Below are 21,754 nucleotides of genomic sequence, written 5' to 3'. Positions count from 1 at the left end.
GATGCACAACAGAATTGACTTGATCATTGTTCTGTGTAGAGCTAGACGATCATGCAGAAGCAGGCAGGTTTGGGTTCCAGCCATACTCTAATTGGTATGGGTTAACAGCCCTCCATTCCCACGCCCAAAAAAGAGAAAACCAGTTTATAAGGAAGCTTTTGTAAACATTTCCCATGCCAGTAATGTTTGTAACTTACAGCTTGGTGAATTGCCAGTAATCATAAGACTTTTCCATTCTCTGTATTACAACAGAACTGCCAACATGTCTTCCGATGGGAGCTGGAAATGACGACTGTCTTCCTAAAATGATTTTTCCAGTAGTCATTTGTTCAAAGAGAGCCATTACCATGAAATTGAATGCCTTTCAAAAATAAAGTCTGCCCATGTGTGAAATTTGTGTGCAATCTAACAGTTTAAATTCCAATACTGCCACCTGAATTTCAAGTATGAATTTCTTTAGCCTTTTATATAATCTCTCCAACTTCATGACACATTCTTCCCTGAATCGGTTGTCGACAGTCTTAAACTCATCAAAGTCTTCCAAAGATTCATCCTTTTTATAAACTTGGTCAATAATTAATAGTAGAATCAGGGTGGCACGGTGGCTCAGTGTTTATCACTGCAGCCTCACAGTGCCAGGGACCCAGGTTCGATTCCAGCCTTGGGTGACTGTCTGTGTGGAGTTTGCACATTCTCCCTGTGTCTGCGTGGGTTTCCTCCGGGTGCTCTGGTTTCTTCCCACAGTCCAAGGTTATGCAGGTTAGGTGGATTGGCCATGCTAAATTGCCTGTAGTGTTCAGGGGTGTGTGGGTTATAAGGGGATGAGTCTGGGTGGGATGCTTCAAGGGGCAGTGTGGACTTGTTGGGCCGAGGGGCCTGTTTCCACACTGTAGGGAATCTAATCTAATCTGCAGTCCCTCCCCAGTATCCAAGTCACTTACAGTTCTGAAGATAATTTTTAGATTCCTTCTTGGTTAGCACAAAGCCAAAATTATGCCTTGCTGCTTCTTGGTTAGAGAAGTGATCCAAATCCTTCTCCACACTTCATTCTTCCATTGTTCATACAGCTCCAATCCTGAAAATGCTGGAGGATAGTTTCCCTTGGTGATCTTGTGACATGATTCTGCCATTTCATTTTAAAAAGCTACCGCGAGCTTTACACCTGTCAGGAACCGGTTTGCCTTCTTTGCTTTCGTTATTTTCCCACTTAGGAGATCAAGGTCTATCCTGTATTACCATGATGAACCTGCTGATTTCCATGAATTGAATTAGATGGCAGAAGATGTTTTGGAGATTTGCAGGAGTTTTATTGTAAGTCTGTACTTTATTACAAATGCCTGTTTCCATTCTCCCTTCTGGACCCTTTTACAATACCTCAAGGGAAAATCCTTTTTGCTTTTAAAACCTTTAAAACAACGTGGGGGCTTGCAACAGTGGTTTTTTTCCATTAGTAGGATGTTAGCATCATTTACTTAGCCAATGTTTATTGCTCATCTATAATTGCCCACTGTGCTGTTAAAAATCAACGACACTGCTTTCAAGTCTAGTGTCACAATAGACCAGACCAGGGAAGGATGGCAGATTTCCTTCCCTGAAGGATGTTAGTGAACATGATGCGTTTTGCAACAATGCACGGTCACTATTCTTTTGACTTTTTCATTCCTGAATTCTATTAAATTCAAATTGCACCATCTGCCATTGTGGGATTTGAACTGTTGTCACTAAAGAATTTGCCTAGTCATCTGGTTTTCGAGCCCAGTGGCAACATTGTTAGGTCACTGCCTCCCCAAGGTCCAAGACCTTCTCTTGCCTGCATATCATGAAGATCCATCACACACGTCTGCACATCCTTGTCCACCACTATCAAATCAACTGTGTTTCCACTTTTTTAGATTAAGTGAAGAGCCATTAAGGGGAGAACCCAGCCTTTGAACTGAAAGTTCAATGACCCATGTGCTCAGTGCTCAGGAGACTGTGCCATCAACAATCAATGTAGTTCTGATTGGTGAAAGTGCATATAAATGATTAGATGGTCACCTTGGTGAATTTCTCTGTTCTGTCACAGTTCTCTATCGCATTCCCCATTCTGACCTCTCCATACTTAGACATCTGCATTTCTCTGAGGAAATTAGAAAACTTCAATCATTTTCCTCACCAGTGTTTTTCAGTCCCACAGCTTTTAGATTAACAACTTCAGACTTTCACAGTGCCTCATATTATATTATTTGACAGCAGGTGCTGGCTGGTAGTGCCAGGCAGATGTATCATTGCTCTGGGGAATGGGGAACTGATGAATGATTTTGTGGACCTCCCCGGTCTATCAAAACATTACAGCCTTTGTCTCAATCTGCTTTGTGTCTTTTTTTTTTAAATATGCCATTCTCTTTATCTTTAATATCATCCAATTACAAGGAAGGGTATTAAAATCTAAAATTTGATGTTACTGTTCTGATGCCCGATATGCTGAATATATCTGTTTTCTCTACTTCATCTTTCGGGTTTCCAGTAACGGCAATGTTTTTGCTTTTTGTTTAGTCATTCATGCAAACCTAGGAATCAATGTTATGTGACAGTTGTGAATTTTCCAAGTTTAAGATTATGTTAAATTTAACTGAAAAATAGCACTACAGCCCCCTGAGTTATAAAGTTAGATGCTCAAGTTTCAGTCCACAGACTTAAGCTTGTGATCTAAGCTGACATCTCAGCTCAGACCTGAATGAGTTCAGCACTATCAGTCACAGATGCTGTCTTTCAGATTATATTGAGGTCCTTTCTGCTGTCATGGCTGGAGGTGAAAGGTTCCATGGTGGGATCTGAATAGTGGGGACATTCTCTGCATTGCCTTGACCAATAGCGATACCTCAAACAAAATTATTGAAACTACCTTATTGTTGTTTGTGCAACCTTGCTACATGCAATATTGCTCCCCAGATAGATTTGCAGTGATTACTTTTTGGGAAAAGATATTCATTTGCGATAAAATTCTTAAGAATTTTTGAGGCACTACATACATGTAAATTGTTTTTCTACTTTTCATCTGCTGCTAGGGATGAATGATAATGCATTACAGAATTCCAATCGCATGAATTTTTGACAATTTTGGAAGTTTGTATTCCCTTATACCACCATTCCAATCAAGGTGAAATTTTCTTCTCTGAAGATTCGTTGAAGAATGTAATTAAACATTGAGAATGCTGACGTTACTGTCTACAGCTCCCCTGTCAAAAACTTTGATCCGTAGCCACTGACTCTAAATCCCTTTCTGATCACTAATCTGAGCTAAACTTATTGCAAATGCACTGTTCTATTTGATGGCAGGCTTAGCTTCTGACAGCAACTGCTTTCCATCACCAGGGTCACTACTTCCTCCTTAGTGATACCACCGTCTTCTCTCCCCTACCTCTTCCCACCTCTCCTCCTCCTCCTGCTCCTCCTCCTCTCCCCCCCCTCCCCCCCCCCCTCCCCCCCCCCCCCCCGCCACCCACCAAAGATCTCAGCCCATTTGCTGCTAAAATTGTCATCCTTGTTTTGGTTATCGCTACACCCAACTGTTCCAATACTCGTCTTTACCAGCCTCCTGTACTGTGTCCTCCATAGATTTCAAATTAGGAGCATTGGACTTTATGAGCAAGATTCAGCCATTTGGCCCTTGACCCTACTCCACCATTCAAAGAATCATGGCTGATCTGGTTGTGGTCTTGGCTCTACTTTCCTGTTTGTACCTCCAGAATCCTTCACTCCTTTGTCTATTAAAAACTGTACGTAACTCAGCCTTGAATAAATTTAAAAATTTACCTTTATCTCTGGGAGGAAGAAGATTCTTTTCATCTCTATTAATGGGGAGACTCTTAATATCAGCTATATTCCTTAGTTTTAGTCTCCCAATGGTAGGAAACACCATCTAGAATGCACCCTAAATAGTCTCGTCAAGATCTTGTATGTTTCATTGAAATGACCTCTCATTCTACTGTGTGGTTAATACAGATCCAACATTTTCAACCTTTCTTCATAAGTCCTTTATCCTGACAGTGAGTTCTGTAGATCTTCTCGGAACTGCTTCTAAAGTAATTAAACCTTTTTTGAATAGTACTATACACTGTACTCCAAGTGTAGCTTCAACATCAACCTGTACAGCTGTAGTACAATATCCCTGCATTTATTTTCCATTCATTGAGGAATAAATAACTTTCCATTTGCCTGCCAAACACGAAGAGCTCTCCATGGCATTATTTTGACTTGCACAGAGTCTCAATCTTGTCACATCTAAGATTTAAAATTCTCTCTATTATAGTTCAATTCCTCCATGGCCTCACCACCTATAATTTTTTGTAGCCTTAACAATCTTACCAGTTCTGTTTTCTCGCATACTCTATTTCCTAAACCTTTCTGCTTTTGAGGCCCTAGGCGCTCACATTCTCCTCTTAATTGTATCTACCTCACTGTTCTCTGTTAAGATGCATCTAGTTTTTGACCACATAGTGATGAGGCTATTTGCTTCGGTCTTAGAGGCCAAAAATGATTAAAAATAAATTCAGCTTTTCAGTTAATACCTGAATGGATAAAGTGACAAGATATCGCATTTTAATATGTTTATTGTAACAGATTAAAAGCACTTTTGACAAAACATTATTTTTGCAGGTAGCTTGTACTTCAACCTACTGAACAGAACCTCTAATACAACCGAAACAAAACTACTACTAAGTGTATGTCATACTGTCTTCAGTCAAATAATTATTGGCCAGTTACATCTGATCTTTACTTTACCCAGCCTAAAAATGGTAAACTCCACAACTTTTATATTGTGCAAATTTCATGAGGACTTCTCCCTCTATCTAAAGCTATGCAGATCATCTTTCTGTTTTAACTTCTCTCAGATTTCAGCTTTCATTTTCAAAGCCCATCTCCATGGCAACATGAATCATATGATCCTAGTATCCAGGCAAAAATATTGATTAGTTATCCGGGAGACCTCAGCCCTTTGTTTTAGATTTTGGATGTAAATGGACAGTTTAAAATACATTTGTTAAGGATATTACATTTCTACATTTTGCTGGGACCTTGGAGACTGTCCATCAATAAGTGCACAGCCTGATGTTTCAAAGAGGAAACACTTGGCACTTTTTTTCCTAAGTAAAGCATCTGGGCCCCTTGAATCTGTAACAGTCTAACCACCCAGGCTTGCTGGCTGGCAGACTTCAGAACAGGACACATGACCTCTTTCGCTTTACCTTAAAGATAGAATCCTAAAACCACCAGGGATTCTGTGTACCGGATACAGAATTGGTAACAATGCTAAGATTCATTTTGACATTAGTTGCTGCTGAATGGATGTTCAGTGATAGACAGTGCCGTAGTTAATTAGTTACCAAAATGATGTCTGTTTATTTTGCCCTAAAGTGCAAAGGGAATTTGTACAATAATTACTGAAGCAGGTGATTTAAGATAATTGGAAGAGAAGGTATAAAAAAGAATTGCTTGCGTTAGTCAGGGAATTTTAAACTTTCTGATTCATTTATGGATACAAGTGTGTAATTTCTATTGTTTTCTTCTATGAGATGCATGGCCTTACAGTATAAAACAGACTCAAAATAGAGAGTGGTAATTACCGCAGTGTAAAAGTAGATGTAGCTAAAAAGATGCTTGCCTGTCACACAACTGCACACAAGGCATGCCGCTTGAGTTCACCTAATTTGATGGGTTACCATGGTTATTATTTAAAAATACTGAGCTGAGTACTTGTGCGAAATTTTATTTCTTCTACAATTGCCCTTAGTTACCCGTAAACTAAAAATTGCTGTGAACTATGGGAGAGAAAAGAGAGAGAAACTACTCAGGCTTTTATTAGTTTAATGTCAGTCATTGTCATATACATGCCTTTGAATCTAGGTATGGTATTTTCTTCCTGGTTAGACAGTTACTTTCCAGAAAGAGCCATAATTTGGTAAATTCCAGTCACCTTCCAGCAACTAAATTTTCACTTTAATTGAGTCTTGGTTTTATGCTTTGATTGGCCCTGTCCATTACAAGAATCTGCTTTCATATATGGTCTCATTACCATGCGATTGTGGGATTCAAAGAACAAATGCCTCGCCCTGACCATGCAGCATAGATGAATAGCCTTGAGGGACTGAATGAACATAGAACAGTAGAGCACAGTACAGGCCGTTCGGCCCACAATGTTGTGCTGAACTTTTACCCTAAACCTTAAGTCTATCTAACCTCCACCCCTACCTTATACTGTCATCATATGCCTACCTAATAGCTGCTTAAATGCCCCTAAAGAGGCTGACTCCACTACCCTGTCTGGCAAAGCATTCCACACCCCTACCACTCTGAGTAAAGAACCTACCTCTGACGTCTCCCCTATGTCTACCTCCAGTCAATTTAAAATTATGTCCCCTCGTAAAAGCTACCTCCACCCTAGGAAAAAGTCTCTGCCTCTCTACTCTATCTGTTCCTCTGATCGTTTTGTACACCTGTATCGAGTAACTTCTCATCGTTTGTCATTCTAAAGAGAAAAGCCCTAGCGCTGTCTACCTTTCCTCGTAAGACCTTCCCTCCATTCCAGGCAACATCCTAGTAAACCTCCTCTGCACCTTTTCCAACGCTTCCACATCTTTCCTGTAATGAGGTCACCAGAACTGGACACAATACTCCAGATGTGGCCGAACCAGGCTTTTGTATAGCTGGGGCATAACTTCACGGTTCTTGACTTAATCCCTCTCTTCATGAAAGCTAACACGCCGTACGCTGCCTTTATCAGCTCAAAATAAAAGGAAGCAGATGTAGAACTGAGGTCAGGAGGAACTTGTTCACCCAAAAGGTTGTGAATCTGTGGAATTTCCTACCCATTGAAGCGGTTGAAGCTATCTCACTGAATGTTTTTAAGGCAAGGCTAGATAAATTGTTGAACAGCAAAGGAATATTAAGGGTTATGGTGAGTGGATGGGTAAGTGGAGCTGAGTCTCAAAGGTCAGCCATGATCTTATTAAATTGCGGGGTAGGCTCGAGGGGCCAGATGGCTTCCTACTGCTCCTAGTTCTTATGTTCTTAACAACTCTATCCACCTGGTTGGCAGCTTTCAGCGAACTGTGAACATGAACCCCAAATCTGTCTGCTCCTTCACACTGCCAAGAATCTTTCTGTTAACTCTATATTCTGCTTTCAAATTTGTCCTTCCAAAATGAATCACCTCACACTTTTCAGGGTTAAACTCCATCTGCCACTTCTCAGCCCAGCTCTGCATCCTATCAATGTTCTGTTGTAATCTGGAACAGCCCTCCACACTGTCTACAACTCGACCCACCTTTGTATCATCGGCGAGCTTAGTAATCCACCATTCCACCCCTACGTCAAAACCATTTACAAAAATCACAAATAGAAGAGGACCCAGAACAGTTCCTTGTGGTACAACACTTGTAACTGAGCACCATGGTGAATATTTTCCATGCATTTTCACCCTTAATCTTCTAAGGGTCGGACAATTCTGAATCCAATCTGCCACGTTTCCCCCTGTCCCATGCCTCCGTACCTTCTGCATGAGTCTACTATGGGGAACCTTATCAAACGCCTTACTTAAATCCATGTATACCACACCCACTGCTGTACCTTCATCCACCCGTTTAGTCACCTTTTCAAAGAATTTCAGTAAAGTTTGTGACACATGATCTACCCCTTACAAATCCATGCTGACTATTACGAATCAAACTGTGCCAATCCAAGTGATCATAAATCCTATCTCTCAGCCGTTTCCAGTAATTTGCCCACCACTGACGTAAGACTAACTGGACTGTAATTTCTGGGGTTATTCCTATTCCCTTTTTTGAACAAGGGAATGACATTTATCTCTCTCCAATCTTCCGGTACTATACCCGGCGATCTCTTCCCTCGCTACCCTTAGAGTCCTTGGATAAATCCCATCAGGCCTGGGGGACTTATCTATCTTCAAGTTCCTCAAAAGTCCTAGTACATCTTCCTTACCAACATTGACCTCCTCTAGCCTGCCAGACTGTTTCACACTGTCCTCTTCCTCTAACTAGGTCCCTCTCAGTTGTGAATACCAAAGAAAAGTATTCATTTAGGTCCTGTCCTGTCACTTCAGGCTCTGTGCACAAATTCCCTTTACAATCCTTGATCGGCCCCTTTCTCTTCCTGACATACGTGTAGAAGGCCTTGGAGTTTTCCTTGATCCTATCTGCCAAGGTTTTCTCATGCCCCCTTTATAGCTCTCCTTTCTTCAGCTTCTTCCTGGCTAACTTGTATCCCTCTCAAGCATTTTCCAATCCTCGTTTCTTAAACCTTCTATGGAGCATCCTCCGTCCTCTTCCCCAGTTTTTCGATCACTCTTGAGAACCAAGGCTTCCTCACTCAAATGCATCTTCCTTGCCTGCTAGGGAGAAACATATTGAGCACACATAGTATGCATTCCATAAAATCTCCACATTTCAATAGTGCTCTTCCCTGACAGCATCTGTTTCCATTTTGTTACCCAATTCTTGCCTAACAGCATTGTAATTACCCTTTCCCCATTATAAACCTTATCCTACTGTACATATGTATCCTTTTCCATGACAATTGTAAAGGTAACAGAGTTATGATCACTACTGCCAAAATGCTCTCCTACCAACAGGTCTGACATTCAGCCTGGTTATTGCTAAGCACCAAGTCCAAAGTGGCCTCTCCTTGTGTATGTCTATTTACGTACTGTGTCAGAAATCCTTCCTGAACACACTGGACAAAATCCACTTCATCTAAACTATTACACCTAAAAAGTTTCCAATCCATATTTGGAGAGTTGAAGTCACCCGTGACTACAATCCTGTGACTTCTGCACTTTTCCAGTACCTGTCTTCCAATCTGATTCTCCACTTCTCTGCAACTATTAGGGGGTCGGTTTAAAAAAAAACGCAACAAAGTGAGTGGGTCTAGGCCCAAAACGTCAGCTTTCCTGCTCCTAAGATGCTGCATAGCCTGCTGTGTTCATCCAGCTCCACAGCTTGTTATCCCCAACAAAATGAGTGCTCCTTTCTTGTTCCTGACCTCAAACCAAACTGACTCTGTGGACATATCATTCTCGAACTCCCTTTGAGTAGCTGCTATACTCGTCCTGACCAGCAATGCCACTCCTCCACTTCATTTACCATCTTTCCTATTCCTTTAAAGCATCTAAATCCTGGAATTTAGAACAACCATTCCTGCCCCCGATTTACCCAAGTTTCTGTAATGGCTACAGCCATTAATGGTCTACTTTTAATGGTTTACTTGGAATGGTCTACTTTCGCTTCTCATCTGTATGATCAAATGCTTGAGACAAGAAAGTAATTATCAAACGAATTTGCAAACAGATAAGTGTGGGGTTTCCATTTTTAAGAAAAAAAAATGAAGGCCACTTATTACTTGGAAAATAAGACCCTAACTGGGATAGAGGAGTACAGTAGTACCAGTACGCAGAAAATATAATCTCTACAGTGTGGAAGCAGGCCATTCAGCCCATTGAGTCCACAACAACCTTCCAAAGAGCACCCCTCCCAGACCTATACCTCTCCACCCTTTTCCTGTAACCCTGCATTTCGCAAGGCTAATCTACCTGGTCAAAACATCCCTGGATGCAATGATCAATCCTGCACATCTTTAGAGTATGGAAGGAACTGGGAGCAAATCCATGTAGGCACAGCGAGGAAGTACAAACTCCGCACAGGTGAAAAGTGGAATCGAACTCAGTTCTTTGGTGTTAGGGGCAGCGGTGCTAACCATTGAACCACTATGCCGCTCTAAGAAATCAGAGCTCACCAGAGATGTGAACCGTGGATCTTTCGCATATCTACAGTGGTCAAGCCCCCGAGCAAGAATCATACCCTGACACCAAAGAGCCATTGAACATAGCATTATAGGTTACTCTGACAATTTCCAAAAAAAAATAGGAAAACAAGCGTTGAAGTTATTGAAGGAAAAGAATTGAAAAGTGGTCAAGTTATGCAAAATTGGGATTGCACCTTGGTTAGATTGCACTTGGAGTCCTGTTGCCATATTACATAAACGCAATATAAGGATGTGGAGAGAACCCAAATAAACTTTCAGGAATGCTACTTGAACAGGATGGTTCTGTTAACAGGAAAGGGTCATCAGATTGCTTTTTTGTCCCTTACTAAAATGATGCTAAAATAATACTTCTAAATGGAAAACAAATGTTTTTATCAAGGTTTTAGGAAGTGCTTTTATTTCCTGGGGGTTGGGTAGATGGCTGTTTGAGTACAGAACGTGCCATTTAGTCACTTTTAGTTACCATACATAGTAACTATAAAAAAAACTGAAATAAGAAATTCAGAAGAAAGATCTTGAATCAGAATCGCGAGAATGTGGAGCTTGCCATGAGAAGCAGTGGTTAAGGGTCAATTGTGTTGATGCATACAAAAGGGTAGAAGGTAGAGAGTTTTGACAGGGCTGAGGAGGAAGGACAGAAGTAACTTGGTGTCAACCATAAATTGTGTCTCGGACTGAATAGACTATTTATAATTAGAGTTTATCACAGCAAGCCCAGTGTATCTGCTTTTGAGGTGTTGATTGAGGAACAAATATTGGTCGAAGCACTGGAAGAAACTACTTATTCCCCCGCAGGCTGTGCTTTAGGACATTTAATGCCCACTTGTTCAGAAGCTCCTTTTAAACATCACATCTGAAAGAAGGCAGTTTGACAATGCATTGTTTCCTGGACATAATTTCAAAGGGTGCTCTCTGCTGTTTAGAGAATTGACAGGAGTCCCATATTGCCTGTATTTGGAGAAAACCCACTACATTGAGTGCCTTTCCTGGGATCATCTAGCCCACGAGCAGAAATCCCACTGCCTAAAAGTAACCAGCCAGTTAGAAGCAGGAGCTCTGCATTGTTCAGCAGTGCCACCTGGGGGGTAGTTTCTGTTGCTGGAAATGCACTCACCCATGGCCCAGAAATGCTTAGGGACCCAGACCATAGGTGAGCATTCGGCCACAGGGGAAGGCGGCAGCAGAATGCCAGAGCTACCTGATCCAATGCGTATTATCTGTTTTTACTTTCAAACTGTGGTCAAGTGCATTTATGTAAACTTACATTTCTTACACTTAAACTCTGGCTCCATTTTGGCATGTGAACTGCATGCTTTGAAGGCAGACTGGAATGCTGTGAAACAATTGTGAAGCTGCTTGTTTTCCCAAGTTCAATTAGTGTAACTTTTGTCAGAAAAATACCTTACATGAAAAGGAGGGGATCGGTCTTTTGATACGTGTTAGCTTTTCTTTTAGGTACCGAATTGCACAGCAAAATGGATCGTTAGCATTACATTGACACCCCCTTTGGCTGATCTCAGCACAAAATGGGGACTAGAAAAATTAATTAAAGAGACCTATTTAGTTGTGCTACTTGGTTACATTTTAGAACCCACATACCCTCTGCGAATACCACTCATTGGTAAAGATTTGAACTGTTCATTTCAAATTCACTTCAGGAAACTACTTGCTGGAATTCTCAAGCTTTCACTAAGCACTATTCTCTTAGCCAGAGCCTGTTTCGAGTGCCCTTAATATTCAGGGTCTTAGACTTTCAACACCAATATCTACTTTACTGTGGTGCACTTTAATTCTCTATGGAGATAGGCCTGCTGAAGAAAGCTGGTAGATTTAGTAATGCTGACGTTGATCTCCAGTTTCCATGAAAGATATTTGATTTACTGACATGGAACCAATTTTATTTTCTTTTATTGGTTGACCGAATGTTATTTGGAGCTTCTGTTATGTGTAGATAATGGTCTTTTTCTTGTGCTTCAGATCCCAGTGTTGCAGCCTTTGATCAGCAGGCGTATGAATTTAGTTCCAAGCAAAGTCAGCATAGAAGTCAATCATCTAACCTATAGCTACACCTAACATGTATATAAGGAAGTACAGGGATCCAAATACTCCGGTTCTCCACCCTCATTCCACCCCATCCCATCCCCAATCTAGGATGATGGCAATTTTTCATGTATGTCAAGGTTATTCTACTTTCATTGAAGAGTGAGGTGAGCACTGCAGTTGTTAAACGCAAATTTTTAAAATTGCGAAACTGACCTTATTTCAGTACCATCAGTTCCTGTCCTATTTGTTTCTAATTTATTCTGCAGCCATTTTATCAATGACAGTTGATATTTTTCCAACCGCTCATCCATTACAGAAAACTATCCTATCAATATGGATGGGATTTGTGAACAATTCTCACTTATGTCTGTGTATGTTTGTTAAAGAAAATATAGTGCTAATTATATTTTATTACAATTACACTAAGATTTACTTTGTCATACACAGTACTAGTGAATCATGACTTAAAATATGAAATGCAACTTGCTTTGTTTTGTCTGTCTGGAATGTTTAAAATAACCATCTGTAAGCTTTGATCAAACTTGCTTTTTAGCTGATTAGATTTCTTTTAGAAATTGTTCTCAGTGATGACTGTGATGCTTTTTTGGAAAAAAACTTCTAAGTGTGGCTTCGTTACTGTCACTGCTTTATTCCTTTTTCAAGTTGCAATTGAAGAATTTCTGTTCAGTACTGTGAACTTTCTATGTGTGTGCTGTGAATATGTACCCTAAATTTCTTCTCCCTTCCATTTCTGCCCTTGTTTCTTCACAGTCATTGTATACAACAGATTCTAGAAAGTGTAAATCATTGTCACCTTAATGGCATTGTTCACAGGGACCTGAAGGTCAGTATTTACCCATGAAATGCAAGCAGAAATATGTTAATAGGGATGGGAAAGCAGTCTTAAAGATCACCCTTGCCTCAGCATATTCTGCATGGTGCCTTTTACCTGTTTGCAAGTCCACATGTCTGCTATGCATCATGGTCGAAAAAAAAACAATTGGGCAAAGTCTTTTTCTCGTTTTAAGGCTCCAGACAATGAACATTTATTAATATGCTTGAATTGTGATGTGGAAAGGTGTGGGTGTGTAAATATGTTGCAGATTTTTTAAAAAGAAAACGTTGCTATTGATGCATTGCTGCGTGTGAATGAACACCACTTCTGTTCTGAGACTTGGACTGTGATAGCAATTACTTATACAACTGGTCACACATTACTCCATTGGAATACGTATAGGCAGTCAGAAAAATTAGGAATGATGAAATATTTAAAATATGATAACACTTTTAATCTAAATTAATAGCGGCATGATGACTGTAGTGTTTACACACTATTACTTGACAAAAGGTATTATTGAAAGATGAAAAATTGCGAATGATTAACATCAATTTGACATTCATTTATTTTCCAAAGGTGGTGTCATAGTAACCATTTTGTTTACCAAAGCTAAAAGTTACCTGATAAAAATAAAGTAGCTACCTACTGCTGCTTTCTCATTAGCTGATCATGCCTGTGTGGTGACCACTGAGTGTCTAGCCAACAGCTCAAAGGAGGATGTCTGTAAATCTAATTCAGGTCATTGCAGGGAAGCTGTGAACTCTTGGTCAATGTGCCAATGGTTATTCTGCTGGAGCATCTGTGTTTAGGTCCATTAAGGACGATTCAACAAAACACCAGTTGTTTGCTATTGACTATGAAGCCAGTCTCGCCGACAGTACACAGAGAGTGAGTGTCAGCTTGGAACTAACACACACCCCTGGTGTTTGCATGCAGTCATTGCATTCAGCAGATCCTGGAGGCTGTGCTTCACTGCCATCAGATGGGTGTGGTCCATCGAGACCTGAAGGTGAGTGATTTGAAGATGATTTGAACAGTTCACACTGCTCTGCAGTCATGCATGAGATGGAGTCAAAGCTAGTTCCAGCTTTCTTAGGTGAATGTCAACGTGTGCAGGTACCAGGTGATTATTTTGACTCAAAAATCAGTGTCCCTAAAATGTATCACTGACTAAAGCAAGGAAATGGATTTGTGAAGCAAGGGCATATCTTTTAATTTCTGCAACAAAATTATTCTGGTTCTCATTATTATCAGTCTTCTCAGCCATGCTTGCTTGCAGTTTTGAAGGTGGTGACTGATGGTGGCCATTCTTCAGACACAACCCCAGTAAGGTTTGATAAACTGATCACGTAGGATCAGGGACTACAAACAGCCTGGTTTTAGATTGTCCAGTATTCTTTAGGAGATCCAAAGGGAGAAAAAAAATCCAAGTCTGATTCAGACAGAAGGCTATATTTTCACTGCATCAGATTGCATTTAAGTATGTAGATCATTTTTCGTTCTTTTCCTGCTTACTCGTTTTCTGAAACAATTCCTTTTACCTTTGGGATCAGTAGTTATATTCTCAAAAAGAGAAACTTGGAGGGAGTTAATCCATTTCAAACATATGACACAGATAGGAACAGAAAGAGTATCAGAGATTGGGCTCTAAACTACTTTTTGGGGAAAAAAGAGGTAGAACCTCCCTGTAATTTCTGGATTATTGCCTGAGCCATTTGAAAATGGGAACAGGATCAGACAAATTGGGAGAATGAGCATGTGATGAGTGGGCTGGTGAGTGTGAGAGGTGTGCTTTTTCATAGGTACCAGCACCAATTCTGAAACAGGAAGGAGGTGTACTAATTGCGTGAAGCCCGTGTCCTAAAAGAAAGAATAAAAAGGGAGTTGGCAGAGGCTTTAATCTCTCCAGGGAACAGTGGGGCGTAAACAGAACCAGGAAGGAGAACATGGCAAACAATAAAGGAGGATAATTTGACATGGGTGTAAATAAAACAAGTGTCTAAAAAGATGATGAATCACATTGTGAGAGACAATGCTATTTTTAAAAAATCTGAGTTAAAATTTCTTTACTGCATGACCACAGTAATCATTATAAATTGGGAACGTTCTAAGGAAGCATGTATTGGTCTGAATCATATAGTTAGCAATACACACATGGCAACAAAAAGTTGAATACTGCAAACCAAATACTGCAGGTTACAACATTATATATAGACTAAGTAGAGAGGAAAAACTTAGATTTACTTAGAGCTGTTTCTAGTAGACATGAAACCAGCAAAATTCAAAGTAAATCCGTTGGAGTGTCAAAGCAATCGACCACACTTGGAAATATCCAGCTTGTAAACAAGCAATATGCTCTATCACTTCATCTCCAACACTACCCCACACGTCCCCGGCATGTTCACAATTCCCCCCATCCCATGACAATGGTCATTCCTCTCCATCCTTTCCACACAATACCTTTACCGACTGCCTGTAGAATCCCAAGCCCCTATCAGGATGATGTTCGAAAAGGCATCGTTGTTGCAGAGTGAATTGGGTGGCTGGTGCTGATCATCCTCCTGGGATGAAGGAAAGTTTGAGTTCCAGGGATGAACTTTGGGGGTTGTGGGAGGCGGGGTGAACGCTGTCAGGAGGTGCGGTCAAGGTATGAGGGAGAAGGTTCAACATTGTTGAAGGGTTGAGGGAGAAGCGGGGTAGGGTTTGACCATTTACAATGGGTAGTTTCAAGGTCGTACATTGTCGGTGTGGGGAGATTGAGAAGTGTTGGGGTTGCCGGCTCCAACTGAAACAACAGAAGTCAATGAACTGCACCTTGAACGGCATCTGTTCAGTTCATGGTTTTAAAAGAATAAGTGGCGTGGCTGCCTTGGAATTGGCCTGACTGCTGGCTCGCTGACTGTGTTCACCCCTTTATTTCTGCTGCAGCCAGCATTAGAAGGTGCAAAGGATCCAGAGCAAAATGGCAATTGGCAGATTAAGTCACAATCGGTGTTGTATATACCATCTCCAACACGTATTGGGAGATCTGGGCTGTAGAATATTAATCATGGAGTTTTGACTACGCTGTATGAGTTGAAAAAGAAAGGTAGGTAAAGGGGATAAAGGAATGCAGTTCTGCAATGTGCATGGGACTACTTCCTAAGCCGTATGTAAAAACTAGAACAATGGAGTTAGATCAAGTAATGGACAATGAACCAGTGGAGATGAGAGAAAATAAGGGGACAATTTGAGTGCTATTAACCAAACTAATGTGATTAATATTATGCTAGAGAAGAACACAACCTTGCCAAAAAAGGTTTTGAGAAAAGCTGATACTGCGGGGCTGAAGTATCGCTCAGAAAAATAAAATGTTGTTGGCAAACATTGAATTTGAAAGGCAATGAAAAATATTTATTCTACTAAAAGGAAAAGACACGCTAAACACTACTGAAACTCCAAAAAATAAGGGAACAACTGAGGTTTGCAGAAGGGACATATATTAATTGCACGTGAAGAATGCACAATTAGAGAGAATTTGAGCAGAGTAGTAGAGAAATTTTAAAAAGGCAAAGAATTATCAAATTAAATGATCAAAGGACATAGATATTTTGGGTTTTTTTTAAACAAAGAGGCTCCAGTGGGAGTAGAACCATTGGATATTCAAGATACTATTGCGGGTAACAATAGGACAATGGCAGAAATATGAAATAATGACTTTTTTGTGACATTTTCTGGGGAAATTGACTAGAGAAACATGACATTGAATGATCTGAATAATGAGAGAAGTTCAGTTAAAGCTAAAAAGGGGGAAAATACTGATATGCTAAACAAACTGGATTACATTATGTTTTTTGGAGTTGAGTTAAAATGGGAACATTTACTACACATATTTCATGCTTGTTTGCAATAAATGTGCAGTGTCAGCGGACTGGTGGATTGCTATTGCAATTTGTAATGAAGAAAGGGTCAGAACCTGTCCAGGGAATGACAGTTATCTTAATGTTAGTAGTTGGAGAAACAAAGGATATATCCTACTAATGGAAAGAACAAAAGAACACCTAGAAACAAGTAATATAATGAATTGTCAACCTGTATTTCATAAGGCAAAATATCGTTTGATGAATCTCACTGAATTTTAAGAACATAACAGAAAAAGGAAGTTCTTTAATAAGACACCACATAGTCCAATAATGAATAAAATCAGAAAATGTGGAGTTGGGGTACATTTGGTAGAATAAATTGCTAGCATTCTTCAAGACAAAACAGAAAATGAAAGCAAAGAGCATTTTTGGAATTGCGAAAGATAGAAAGTGTTGTTTCACAGGCTCCTGTGCTGAGGATATGGTGGCTCATAGTTTACGTCATTGATTTAAAGTTTCGAATTTGAGTTTCCAGACAACACGGCTGAAGGGGGAAAGGGGTAAATAATCAGTACTGATTTAACTGCAGCAAGCTAGACAAGGACGTGAATATACTTGCAAGATGGGCAAACAAAAACAAATGAAGTTTAACCAAATAATGTAGGGAGACATAGAATTAAAGGAAGGAAGAGATCCTGGAGTACAAATGTACCAATCATTAGAAATCCTTCCATATGTTTACAGGGTCAGAACGAAAGCAAACCAAGTGCCAGGCATTCTTTCTAATTGTCACACAAACCTGAGTTAATATATTTAAATCTGTAAGCTTCGTTATCCCATGCAACACAGAAACTGATCATTTGGTTCAATTGGTCAATGACAGCGTTTATGCTACATGCAAACCTTCTCTCACCCTTGCCTTATCTCTATATCTTCCAATTTCCCCTCTATTCAATATTTGCTGAGCTTCACCTTTAAAAGCGTTTTGCACTGTCCACCCCGACTATGCATCTGTAATTTCCTATTCTAATCATACTCCATATATTTATGACCCTGAGTTTTAGACTCCCATCGATTGAAGCATTTTTTTTGCGTCCATCCCACTCCACACTTTCGTACTTTTCAGGACCTATGTTAGGAAATCTATTAGGTTTTTGTAGCGATAAGAGACCCAAATCTGTTCAGTCCTTCTGTACAGGTATAACATTCTGTTGTGATGAAGCCAACATTTTTTATTTTTTGTTTGTTTTGCAGCCTTTTAATTCTGGTACCTGCCTTGTAAAGTTATTATACCTGGGAAATAAAGAGCTTTTTAAACCAGTTAGTAAACTAACGCTGACTATGCATTTTTGGCTTTAAGAGTCATCTTTTCCCTTATGCTGTGTGACCTTTCCGGTAATGTTGCACAGATCTAATTTCCCTGATTTTTATTTCGGCCACATTTATGTATATAGTTTTCATTTTGCTTTTGAATCCTTCCTCTTGATATCCCAGGTTACACTTTAACTTTAGTCCACATTTAGGGGCACACCAGTTTCACCCAGAGCTGCTTTAGATTGATCATTTGGAGCTGAGAAACTCTAGGAGTAACTTCAGTTGAAGTGCAGTTGGAACATAGCACCGATGTTCCTTCAAGTGAATTTTAAGGTCTCAAGCTTTTAAGAAACTAACTTAAATTGATTGACCATCAGAACCAAAATGAGATTTGATTTAGTAACAGCATCAATTAAGTAATTCTGGAAAACCAAGCCCAAAAAAATTAATTAATTTGCCTGAAAGTATGACCCAAAACAAACACTATATTGTAAGAAGTGTTTATATTGCATTCTTGTTCTTTCATTTAACTCTTTCCAAATTACTTGCCTCTCATCTCCACTAGCCACTGCTTGAAAATGCAAACAGTGCCTAAATCTTTCTATGACATAGCATATTAAAAGGACTTCTTTAACTTTCAGTAAAGCAAGAGACCCATTGGAAGCCACAGTTATGTTGGGAGTCACATTTAAGCCAGAATTGATGTTTGTAAGCAGAAATGCTTTGCCATATTCCATGCATGACTGCAGATACTTGACTCTTCACCCTGAACTGCATCGTGTATTTGATAATTAATTTTGCTGCTATAAAGTCAAGCCATTGACGGTTGTGTCGCATGACCTCAGCAACCTTTTACAGTTGTGCTGATTCGATTACATCAACTTTCAGTGGCTTTCGTATTGCATTTTACCAGCAACTGTATTTTCTATAGGCTGGTGTAATAAGTTACCTCGGACATTGATCACCACAATCAACTTCTTGTTTATTGGTGCTCTGTAAATTCAAAATTTTAATTCTTGCTGGAGCAGAATTTGAAACTATTCCAGAACTGTAAAGCTGTAAAATATAGGTTTTCATTTTTGAAGTCCATTTTGCACCTTTGTGCACTCACTTAATCTAATGCATCCCTTTGACTGATCAGTTGCCACTGCCCATAATACTGTAGGGGAGCAATGCATTTGTGTAACATCAGTTCTAGCAGCATTATGCAGACTGCCAGAATTTCGTAGGGTCAGACAGTGATTTCAGCTGCTACCTGTGTGGCCCGAATGGGGTTTTATCAAGAGAAAAATCATGTGCTGGCTAAGAAGGTGGAGACATTGTCTGCATTGGGGGATTCAATGTAGTCTGCTTATTGCCTCTTGGAAACATTGTTGCACAAATTGCCCCCACCTACAGAGTACCAAAGATTTAGTTGAGTCAGACTGGGTTCTGGCTGGTTACTCTTTCTTTCCTCTTGGTGGGGAAATGACTTGTTTCCATATAAACTCATATTGATAGCTAATTTAGATAAACTATTTAAATTGCCTCTTATTCCTGAGATTGAGACATTGACCGTTGAATTCATAATTAAGCATAATTTGTGTTTCAATGCCCTTTGCATCTTAGTTGCTTTTTTAACATAAAGATTACATTTAGCAATATGATTTGGTCAGTGAAAACCAATTTTAAAGTTTCTAACAATTATTGGTATAATCTAAATAAAAAGTAACTGTGTCTTATAACGTGCAGTTCTTTGCAGCATCAATCCTTTTGATTTGAAGTTAGTGATTCAGAACAATTGCACCTGCAATCTTCAGTTCTCTAAGCTGACAAGATACTACAGAAAGCTCCCAACTTCTTTAGTTAGTTTTCAGCCAAATTGGTAGAAGACCAGCAAGCCCAGTATTAACCGATTCACTGACAATTCTGATGATATGCCTCTGCACTTACAAATATTAATTAACATCTGTTTTGTCACCTTTTTTATGGCTAAACCAACGCGAGGTATTTGCTTTGTTTAGAGGTTTTTCAGCATCCTGGTTGATCTGGAATTATTTAACATCTTTGTAATTGTGTAAATTTTGTGTTTCAGATCTATTTCTTTAAGACAGTAATAGTTGAGAAACCTTTCAAATAATTCTAGGTTTGTGAAGCTGTAATAGGTTGGATTTGGGAAGAAAATGCCCTCTAGATAATTTAGATGTGCTACAACTGAAAACTGCTTTTGCTCAAATTGATAATCATGCTTTAATTTGACTGTCATTGAGCATTCGGAGGAATAATCTGTGTATTTACAATGTTTAATTTTCTGCTCTCTGTTACTGTTTAAATAAATTATAAACCCACAAGTGAAGTTGTAGAACAGCTTTTGTATTCCATTACTAATCCTTGTAACAGAATGGCAAAATTTATTGAATGAAAATTGTTTTTCACGTTTTTAATTGGAGTATAAATGCGACTTCTGATTTTGAATACTTTGGTAACTATCCTGTAGCGAATGACTGAGTTTCATTGGTTGAAAATAGCAGATAATGAAACTAGGTAAAAATATAATTTGAAGATTCACTTAATTCATTTTTGTTCATCCACTTCTTTAAACCAAAGCCAGAGAACTTGCTCCTCGCTAGTAAATTGAAAGGAGCTGCTGTGAAATTGGCTGATTTTGGTTTGGCAATTGAGGTCCAAGGAGACCAGCAAGCATGGTTTGGTGAGTACAATTAATTTTTGATTACCTCAAGCTTAATGCCATTCAAGAAATCAAGTTAGATCTTACATAAGTCATTATTTAAAAAATTTGATTTTAGGGTCTTCCTAAAGAAAATAATTTTGACTTCTGGTAGAGAACATTTGAATACCTAGGAGAATCCCCTTTTTCAGTACCAAGGGTCATTTCGTAAAATGCCCAATGCAGCAGTTAGTGACCCCCACATTGCAGTTCTCAAACCAAGTGATCAAACTCATTGTTCTCTGCTTCTGGATAGAAGGGCAATGGAACAATGCCAGTATAGAGAAGGGAGATATTACTTGTGGAAAATGTTATGGATCAGACCAAATCCCCTCAAAAAACATGTCAAGGAGGTAGCATAGGCCGATATATTTATCTTATTAAAGGCACATTTAAGGTGCTGTGTTCTGTAAATGGTTTGACTTTAAATAAATCACACTATGTTCTTAGACCACAGTTAAAATACAGAGGAAAAAAAGCATACCTTTAACTCTATTGAAATATTTAATACAACAATGTATATTTTAACTACCACTCGTCAGATATTACAGTATGGCAGCATCCTATAAACACACCCTTGGCAAAGGCAGCTTCAGCAAAAGAGTGTTATTCTCACGTGAAGTCTTCTCATTATAATCCTGCAGAATGAAATAGTGAAAGAAACAGTCTAGCAGCAGATAAAGAGCTGTCTCTAGCAACTTGTTCAAAACTCCAATGCCAACAACTGAAAGCAAAAACTAAAATCCTGTGCTTGTATGAGCCTGACTTCATCCAATCATCATCCTCTTTTCTACATTAAGAAAAACCAAGACAATTTACTCTGCTTTTGCTCGAGCAGATGCCTCAGTACGAGGTTTACAGCCCTTGTTTTCAAGAGAAACGGGATAGATCAAATGCTTCTTAAAGGCACATCTCTTCACAGAAAGAAAATCAGCTGGTATGATAGATTATAATGCACCATTCCCAACAGATTTTCTTTCCCTGTGACAGTAGCATAAAATTTCAAGCACATGGATATGAAATTAAGAATACTGTCTGACCAGCTAGAAGAAATGTATACCAGTTTAGGTAATGAGATAATAAGGTGTAGAACTGGATGAACACAGCAGGCCAAGCAGCATCAGAGGAGCAGGAAAGCTGCCGTTTCAGGTCTGGACCCTTCTTCAGAAGTTTTTGCCTTTGATCAAAACT

At 39.4% G+C, this 21,754-nt stretch overlaps 1 protein-coding gene across 28 annotated transcripts in view; it reads left to right on the top strand.

Moving 5' to 3' along the window:
• The window catches only part of LOC125455090 (calcium/calmodulin-dependent protein kinase type II subunit delta), a 297,229-nt gene that overhangs the window by 207,685 nt on the left and 67,790 nt on the right, over positions 1–21,754 (top strand). For 17 of the 28 annotated variants that reach the window (XM_048536789.2, XM_048536759.2, XM_048536865.2 and 14 more), the window contains exons 6-7: positions 12,634–12,706; positions 20,443–20,545. In XM_048536789.2, the coding sequence (XP_048392746.1) occupies positions 12,634–12,706; positions 20,443–20,545 (176 nt within the window). Of the gene's footprint in view, positions 1–12,633; positions 12,707–13,636; positions 13,710–20,442; positions 20,546–21,754 lie in introns of all 28 variants that reach the window. The other 11 variants (XM_059645967.1, XM_048536874.2, XM_048536737.2 and 8 more) reach the window with 1 other exon arrangement.

The sequence above is a fragment of the Stegostoma tigrinum genome, chromosome 1 (genome assembly GCF_030684315.1).
Source record: "Stegostoma tigrinum isolate sSteTig4 chromosome 1, sSteTig4.hap1, whole genome shotgun sequence".
NCBI classification, from domain to species: domain Eukaryota; kingdom Metazoa; phylum Chordata; class Chondrichthyes; order Orectolobiformes; family Stegostomatidae; genus Stegostoma; species Stegostoma tigrinum.
Note: the sequence above shows the minus strand (reverse complement) of the source record. Positions and strands in the feature narration are given on the sequence as shown.